This window comes from Nicotiana tomentosiformis, chromosome 8 (assembly GCF_000390325.3).
Source record: "Nicotiana tomentosiformis chromosome 8, ASM39032v3, whole genome shotgun sequence".
Classification (NCBI taxonomy): domain Eukaryota; kingdom Viridiplantae; phylum Streptophyta; class Magnoliopsida; order Solanales; family Solanaceae; genus Nicotiana; species Nicotiana tomentosiformis.
Window position 1 is genome coordinate 120,623,998 of NC_090819.1, and position 9,611 is coordinate 120,633,608.

At 38.3% G+C, this 9,611-nt stretch overlaps 1 protein-coding gene across 1 annotated transcript; it reads right to left on the reverse strand.

Annotated features, from left to right (window-relative positions):
- Positions 1-507: 507 nt before the first annotated feature.
- On the reverse strand, positions 508-1,050 carry LOC138898068 (uncharacterized). The gene has a single exon (XM_070184101.1). It carries the CDS (start codon positions 1,048-1,050, stop codon positions 508-510), a length of 543 nt encoding a protein of 180 aa, XP_070040202.1.
- Between the last annotated feature and the right edge of the window lie 8,561 nt (positions 1,051-9,611).

The window sequence follows — 9,611 nt, forward strand, 5'->3', positions numbered from 1 at the left end:
TAACAGTAACCATAGGCCTTCTTATTATACAAAACGGTTCTGACTGAGGGACAAAGGGTTGAGTGCGGCCGCAGAATTCCTATTACGGTCCGCACTCTGTTACCTGGGGCTCAAAAGCCTTTTTTGTTTTGCGGTTCGCAGAATTTATTGTGCGGCTGCCTAATTTATTGCGGACCGTAGATTTTGACTTGCGGCCGCACTTTGGCCATTTCTCTGAAAAACCAACTTCAGAGAGTTGGCATTTTTCCCTTTCAATTTGTGCAGTCCGCAATGTAATTGTGTAGCCGTAGATCACCTTTTATTGTAGCAACCAACATTTTGCGGTCCGTACTTCTACTGGGCATAATTTCTGTAAAGTACACTCATTCCTGCAACATACTTCAAAGACTAGTTAGCACCAAAATAACACCTAACTACAAAAGACGAAAAGAAAAGAAAAGAAAAAGAAACATGGGTTTCCTCCCAAAAAGTGCCTAATTTAATGTCGCGACACGACGTAGATTACCATCATTTGAAATGAATCACTGTCATGCTGTAGCCATCACCAACTTTTCCCAGGTAGTGCTTTACCCGGAGACCATTGACTCGGAATACCTCATTATTTTTGTTCTTCAAATCCAATGCACCAAAAGGCGTTACACCCACAATTTCAAAGGGACCACCCCATTTAGATTTTAACTTTTCGGGAAACATCTTTAGCCGTGAGTTGAACAACAAAACAAGATTTCCCACCTTGAACTCCCTATTCCGAATGTATTTGTCATGGAGGTATTTCATCTTCTCTTTGTACAAGGACAAACTTGCATAGACATGGTACCGAAACTCATCCAATTTATTCAAATGTGCAACCCACAAGTTAGCAGTTGCATCCCAATCAAGATTCAATTTCTTTAAAGCCCACGTGGCTTTGTGTTCAAGTTCCATCGGAATATGACAAGCTTTGCCAAACACCAACCGGTATGGAGACATCCCGATACGAGTTTTAAAACCAGTCTGATAAGCCCATAGTGCATCATCAAAGCTTCTTTGACCAATCCGTCTGGTTAGCATTCACTGTTTTGGACAAGATACTCTTTATCTCCTAGTTGAAGACTTCCACTTGACCGCTAGCTTGTGAATGATAGGGAGTTATGACTTTATGAGTGACAGCATACTTGCTAAGCAAAGTGTCAAAATCCTTGTTGCAAAAATGCGACCCCCATCGCTTATGATAGCCCGTGGAGTACCAAATATTGTGAAAATATTCTTCTTCAAGAACGCCATCATACTTCTCGCCTCATTGTTGGGTAGAGCAATGCCCTTAACCCATTTAGATACATAATCAACCGCGACCAAGATGCATGTGTTTTCACAAGAACTCACAAAAGGGCCCATGAAGTTAATACCCCACATATCAAAGATATGAATCTCCAAAATGGTAGTGAGAGGCATTTTATTATTCTTCGAGATTCCATCGATCCGTTGACATTCATCACATCTTTTCACCACAACACTTGTATCTTTATAAAAAGTTGGCCAATAGAAATCGCAACTTTGCAATTTGGCCACCGTTCTTGCTCCACCATGGTGACCACCATAAGGCGAAGAATGACAAGCCTCAAGAATATCACTTTGCACTACCGATTTCGGTATGTCAATAATATGATCCCTAGACGGGTTCACTTCCTCGTGAGTCTCTTCAACAGTGTCATCAATATCAATCCGCATTTCATCATTCGCTTATACCACATTGTTCGGGATCCCTTCTTCTTCTACCACTTGCTCATCATCCACAAGATGCCTTTGAATTGAGGTGGGTGCATTCCTACCTCTTCCACTTCTTGTAGTAACGTCCATGGCATGCCCCATATTGTTTCCACCCTTTGGGTTCACCACCGTGTCACTTGGTAGTGCCCCCTTAGGATGAGAATTTAAAGCTTGAGAGATTTTCCCCATTTGCACTTCTAAGTTGCAGATCGATGTGTTGTGTGAAGCAAGTTGGGCATCGAAATTGGCATTTTTCTCCATAATTTGCTTGAACATGTTCTCAATACAGACCATTTCAATGTTGGAAGAACTAGGACCATGGAAAGTATAAGGAGGTAGGTTGATCGGTTGTTGATACATCGGGGGCCTTTGAAAACCCGACCTCGATTTCCTTGATTGTTATTCCACCCGCTTTGATTGTTGCCTCCCCAATTACCTTGGTTATTGTTGTTATGCTATTTCCCTTGATTATTGCCTCCACTCCAATTGCCTTGATTGTTGTTGTTATTCCAATTACTTTGATTGTATCCACCAGTCTAATTACCTTGATTGTGAGAATTCCAGTTTTCTTAATTGTTTTTAGGTCTCTATTGTTGTTGGCTTGGGCCTTGGAAGTTGTGTCTTTGCCCTTGAAAGTTGTTCACATATTGGACCTCTTCTTCTTGGTCATTGTAGGAATCCTCTTGCTCTAACCCAACATCTTCTTGCATAAAATATTTCACTCTTTATTGCACTTGCGGACCCTTTGTTCTCCGTTTGTTCACCATCATATTTACTCCCTTAATTGCATTGACTTGTCTCGAGTTTTGCACTTGTTGAAGTTGAGCCTTTGCCAATTGGTTCATGGTGGTGGTCAACTCGGCTATGGCTTTGTCACGATCCAAAATCCCAACCTGTCGTGATGGTGCCTATCTCGATACTAGGCAAGCCGATAATCTTAATAAAATTAAAATTTCTCTTAAGTTTGAAAATATAATATTTAAATACAATATAAAATCCCATAAATACCGATACAAACACTCCCCAAAATATGGCGTCACTGAGTACATGAACATCTAATATGGATACAAGTCAAAAGAAAATGGTCTATAATAGTCTAAGACCAAATACAGTAAACAAGAAGATAGGGAAGGAGAGAAAAGGTCTGCGAAACACGGCAACTACCTTTGAATCTCCGAAAAGTCAACTGTAAAAAATCAACACCCGCTATGTCCGGAAGCACCTGGATCTGCACACGAAGTGCAGGGTGTAGTATGAGTACAACCAGCTCAGTAAGTAACAATAATAAATAAGGAATTAAACATAGTGACGAGCTACAGAATTATAGTTCATTTTCAGTAATTCCAACAGAGAATAGACATGCTTTCAAAATCCAGCAGTTTAAGTCAAATCAATTTATACAGTTCAAGTTCATGTAATTCGGATATAAAATCTTTCAGAGAATTTCACAACAATGACAAATAGCAACTAAGTGCAACAACGAATGAAAAGCAAGTACAGCCTCTCATGGCAACAATCACTCCACTCGTCACAACAACTCAACCACTCGGTTCTCAGACCTCAGCACTCACACTCAATGGGTACCCGCGCTCACTGGGATGTACAGACTCCGGAGGGGCTCCTGCAGCTCAAATGCCATAATCTGCACGGGCAACTCACGTGCTGTACGGACAACTCACGTGCTAAAATATCCTGCACGGACAACTCACGTCCCATAAGATCCTTACCTTACCGACATACCCTCGGCCTTACTCAGTCCTCAATCTCTCTAGTCTCTCGGGCTCTCAGAAATCACAAAGATCAGCCCAAACAAAGATAACATAGTGTATCAACAAATATCCAGAAAGACTGAGGTATAATACGCAAGAAAAATTATGACTGAGTACAAGACAACAATTAGCAAATAATTCAACAAGTATGCCACCTCTGCGGGTCCTAACAGTACTATAACATAGCCTAAGCATGATTTCCAACATGATTTACAGTCAAATTTCTTCAACACATAAAGAGCATATAGTTAACAATAAATTATTCAATTATACAGTTATCATGGGACATACCAAGTCACAATCCCTTTGGTGCACGCCCACACGCCCGTCACCTAGCATGTGCGTCACCTCCAAAATATTCACATGACATAAAATTCCGGGGTTTCATACCCTCAGGACCAGATTTAAAACTGTTACTTACCTCAAGCCGTAAAATTCTTATTTTGCAATGTCCTTTCCTCGTGAATTGGCCTCCAAACGCGTCGAATTTAGCCATAAATAATTTGTTTCAGTCAATAAAATTTATTGGAATTAATTCCATAAGAAAAAGCTAATTTTCCATAAAAATCCGAATTTTAGCTCAAAAATTGCCAGTGGGGCTCACATATCGGAACTCGACAAAAGTTAAAAAATCCGGAAGCACATTCAACCACGAGTCTAACCATACCAATTTTATCAAAATCCGACCCCAACTCGACCCTCAAATCTTCAATTTAAACTAAGAGGGTTTTCAATCTTTTCCAACTTAATTCACCAATTAAATGACAAAAACAACTATAGATTCGGGTTATTTAACCAATATTGAGTTAAGAACACTTACCGCGTTATTTTTCTTGAAAGACTCCCGAAAATCGCCTCTTCCCGAGCTCCAATCCGTCAAAAACTAAAAATGGGACTTCGTCCCATTTTCAGAACTTAAACTCTCTGTCCAGACTTCTCTTCTATGCGATCGCGGACCAAGTCACGCGATCGCGATGCACACATTTCCACTGCCAAAAATTGACTCTATGCGATCGCGGATTATTTCACGCGATCGCGTAGCACAAAAGAGACTACCCCAAATTTGGCCTTATGCGAACGCAGTTGACTCCACGCGAACGCGGAACACTGTCTCTCAAACTTACGCGAGAGCGTTCAGTCCTACGCGATCGCATAGAAAAATCTCCTCCCCTCATCTTCTGCTCAAATCCTTCTACGCGCACGTGACCTCATCAACGCATTCGCGAAGCACAACTTAATACACATATGCGATCGCATTCCTTACTCTGCGACTGCATAGAACAAAAATCACCCCTGCACCAAATAGCATGCGCGATCGCGGATGGACCTATGTGATCGCGTATAAGGAAACCAGAAGTAGGCAACAACAGATATCAGCAATCTCACCAAGGCCAAAAATATCATACGAACTTAGTCTAACCCTCAAATCACCTCAAACAACCTTAAAAACATGAATTACACCCCAATTCAAACCTAATGAACTTTGAAAATTTTAATTTCTACAAATGATTTTGGAACCTATCAAATCACGCCCGATTGACCTCAAATTTTGCACACAAGTCATAAATGACATAACGGAGGTATTCAAATTTTCAGAATCAGATTCCGACCCCGTTATCAAAAAGTCAACTCCCCGGTCAAACTTTCCAAAATTTTAACTTTCGGCATTTCAAGCCAAATTCCACTACGGACCTCCAAATAATTTTCCTGACACGCTCCTAAGTCCAAAATAACCATTCAGAGCTATTGAAATCATCAAAATTCAAATCTTAGGTCGTTTACACATAGGTCCATATCCGGTCTACTTTTCTAACTTAAATTTTCAATTGTAAGACTAAGTGTCTCATTTCACTCTGAATTCCTTCCGGGCCTAAACTAATTAACCCGGTAAGTCATAAAATAACTATAGAGCATGAATTGAGCAGTAAATAGGGGAACGAGGTTATAATACTCAAAACGATCGACCGGTTCGTTACAGGCTTGCCCATGGTCATGCCATTCTTTATGAAGGTGAATCACATTGGGATCACCTTGTGGAACATTTGCTCAGGATTGCCACGCCGATGAAGTATCCGCCATCTCATCCAAAATATCATACGTCTCCGCATAAGGCGTAGTCATAAAGTTCTCACCGATAAGTTGATTCACTACACATTGGTTGGTTGTATTGATCCCTCGATAGAAAGTTTGTTGAATCATGTTCTCCGTCAAATCGTTGTTGGGAGACTTTTTCACCAATGTTCTATATAATTCCCAAATCTCGTGTAGTGGTTCATTGGGCTCTTGCTTGAATGCTAGAATTTCATCCCGAAGAATAGCCATATGCCTAGGAGATAAGTACTTAGAAATAAATTTCTCTGCTAATTCATCCCAAGTATGAATGGAATGATTTGACATACGTTCCAACTAATCTAAAGGTTTCCCCCGTAGAGAGAAGGGAAAAAGCCTTAGCCTCAAAGCATCCTCGGAGACATTTATTTGCTTACTCCTCCAACAAGTATCTATGAAACCCTTCAAGTGTTTGTATGTATTTTGACCTGGTGCACCGGTGAAGGACCCTCGTTGCTCGAGCAAAGTAAGCATCATGTTGGTTATGTAAAAGTTGCTCGCTCTAATACGGGGAGGGACTATAGCACTTGCATACCCTTCATTCGGCAACACCCGGTGTGGAGCCGCTCTTGGTGGGGGTGGAGCGGGTACATTATCATGAGGTGCTCAGCCTCGTCTATTTACTTGAGGTTCAAGAGGGACCTCATCCATTTGATCATCATCAACATCCACATCCCTCAAAGCTATGTTTCTGAGCTCATTGTTTGCCATGATTGCACCTACAATTTCTCAACACGTTAGTAACAACGAAGGAAAAGAAGATATTTCAAAAACACGCATAAACATATAGTTAACACCACTTTTTAACTCCCCGGCAACGGCGCCAAAAATTGATCTCGTCCAATTTCACACCTCAATTCAAGGTTATGAAATGGTTGATTGCAATAATAGTACCCAATAAGAGTCGAGGTCGATTTCCACAGGGAGTTATATATGGGATTTAGGCGTATATATTATAGTACGTAAGTTTGAACTATCTCAATTTACACTTCCACAAATTGGGGTTGATTCTATGTTTAATTTAAACTAAGATTGCAAAGTTAGAAAAAGAAACTAAAAGAATTATTTTTGTTGTTTTTCAAGTTTTGCAAAAAGCCTAGGGCTATGACCATCACCTAGGTGTTTGCCAAATGGGATATAAACCTTAATGCTTGTTTAATTGATCAGGGTGTATTATAGCTATCAACTCTCAATTACCCACTCAATACCTCTCGGTCAGATAGTGATTTTACCTAATATGGCTTTCTCAAGTCCAAATGGGTATTGCACAAAATGGTTGATAAAAGCAAAAGTCGAGTTATTAATATCTCTAGGTTGAACCCTTTAATTGGTATTATCAATCTCTCGATTGACCCAATTTCTTGTTAGCCAAGTTGTCCTAGACTAAGTCTTTCTTTCTCAAGTAGAGACAAAGTCAAATAAGCATGAACTAATGTTTTCAACCATTAATTCCACAAATTAGAGCATGAACAAAGCTAAATAATAAATACCAACCATAAACAAGCATCAAATTAAACACCTATAAGGTTTACACACTAGGGTTAGGTCACAACCCTAGTAAAAATCCAGCTACTCATGCTTGAGATTGAAGAAATAGAAAAAGAAATGATAAATGAACTCATATTGTAAAATCAAAATGATAAAATCTATGTTAAAATATCCCAAAATATGAAAAACTACCAAAAGAAGTAAGGAGAAACGGCTACTGTAGAAGCTAATGTAAAAAATTGCACTAATTTTGTGAAACTCTTATATGTATACAAAGCTGACAATTTCGAATAAAAATATCCTTCGGGAGGTTCTGTGGCCGCACAATTTCATATGCTGTCCGCAAATTTCTTCAACTTGTCAGGACTTGGAGGTCTGCAGCCGCATAATTCTGGTCTGCGGCCGCGAAGCATTGTTTCTGTGGTCCACACTTGTAACTGCGGTCGCACTTTGATTATGCGGTCCACACTTTAACTTCTGCGACCGCACAATTCTTGTGCGATTCGCACTTCTGGGGGACTTGGAACTTGAAAATTTGCACATTTTCTGAACTTTGTTCCTAGCCCAGCTTTTGCGGCCGCACAATTCATGTGCGATCCGCACTTTGCACAAAAGTCTGGTGGACTTTCCTTCATCATCTGCGGCCGCAGATGAAATTCTTTTATCCGCACTTTATGAGCTTCTCTGCCTTTTATTGCCTTGAGTTTAGATTACTACTTTTTGAGTTGGATTTCATCTTGGGAGTCCATCTTCATATATTCCTGCAATTTAGCACATTTCATCAGTTTCGGGAACACAATTCAATACTTTTAGGCTAAAACAAAAGCTAAAAGGTGGTAATAAATAGTCAAAATCCTCACTTATCAATGCCCCGAGGTGAATGTAAAAGAAGACCGCAACGACATCTTCACGGAGGAAGTATTAGTATAGGCTAGCGTAGGATTTTTAGAACGTTTCTTTTCTTTTCATTTAATTTTCTTAGGCGGGGACAATCTTGAACCTCTTTTGTGTTTATTTTCCTTTTTTCGTCTGTTTTACCTCAATTTGAGTATTCTAAAAAGCCAACTGGATCAAGTACGCAATCGTGACTTTCACGAGACTTGGGAAATGCCTAACACCTTCTCCCCGAGTCAAATTAGCCCCTTACTTGGATCTCGGGTGCAGTCAGTTTTGGAGTCAAACGTATTTTGAAAGAAAAAATATTTTTAAACGGTGACTTGGCACACCGACACCAAATGTCAAGTGGCGATTTTGAAAAATCTTTTGAAATACAACTTTTGTCACTTTTATGATTGAAAACCCTTTTGATCTTTAAAATCATCTTTATCTTACTTTTAAGAGGTTCGTAAAGGTAAAAAAAAAAAAGGTGTGACATGGTTTGGTATTGAAAAATAAAACCCGACCATAATTGATTTTGTTTGGTTTTAACTAAAAAAAAGTCAAACCGAAACCAAACCAACCCGATAGTACATTTATATAATTTTTAAAAATATATTATACATACAAATATTTATTGTAATGTAATTTATAAATATTTCTTAAACTTTTTCACAGTTTGATCTTTTAACGTATTATTTCAAGTTTAGACTTAACATTCTTGAATGGTAAATAAATTTTATAGCCCATAAATGTAGTAACTCAAAAAAAGTTCAAATCAATATTAATGCTAACAAAAGAAATTCAATTCAATACTAAGAATGATGATAGTGTTGGATAATTATTTTAGTTTTATATTGGTTTATAATAAAAATTCATAACTTAGTTTATCTTTTTCTTTAGTGCTTAGTTATGTAATTAATATTAGTACTTATTAGCTATACTTATTTTAGCATGATCTATATAGTATTTTTAGATTATGTTAATTTTCATTATGACTTATTAATTAGCAATATTTATTTTTTGTAATTTTATTATTTTATTTTTGTTATTGAATATTTTAGTATAATGTTATGACATATCTCATATTATTGTGTTAGTATCTTGGATAATACATTATATAGTTGTATATTACTAGAACTTAAGAAAGATTTAGAGCACAAGTTACATATTTTATGTTATGAAGACTTTACCAGAAAAAACCCCGAGAAAACCCGAGATTGAAAAACCCGACTTTGTTGGTTTGGTTTGGTTTATAAATTTAAAAATTCGATACCATTTGTTTGGTTTGATAATTGAAAAATTCGAACCAACCCGGCCTATGCTATGTATACCCCTAGCTTCAATGTTGAGTTAAAAGTGTGCTTTGTGCCAAAAATACGTACAATGAATCTTTTGATCACCTATTCAGAGAATGCGAATTTGCTCTGGGTTTATGGATAAGACTGCAACAATGGATGCAAAGACAATTAAAGTTGCACTGTAGATACATGGGAACAATATATACAACTTATTCTTGCCAGGTCCAAGGGAAAGTTACAAGATTAATGTCGCATCTTCAGGTTGGTTTATGCTGAATTTGTTCACGGTGTGTGGATTGAGAGAAACTTAAGAATCTTTGAG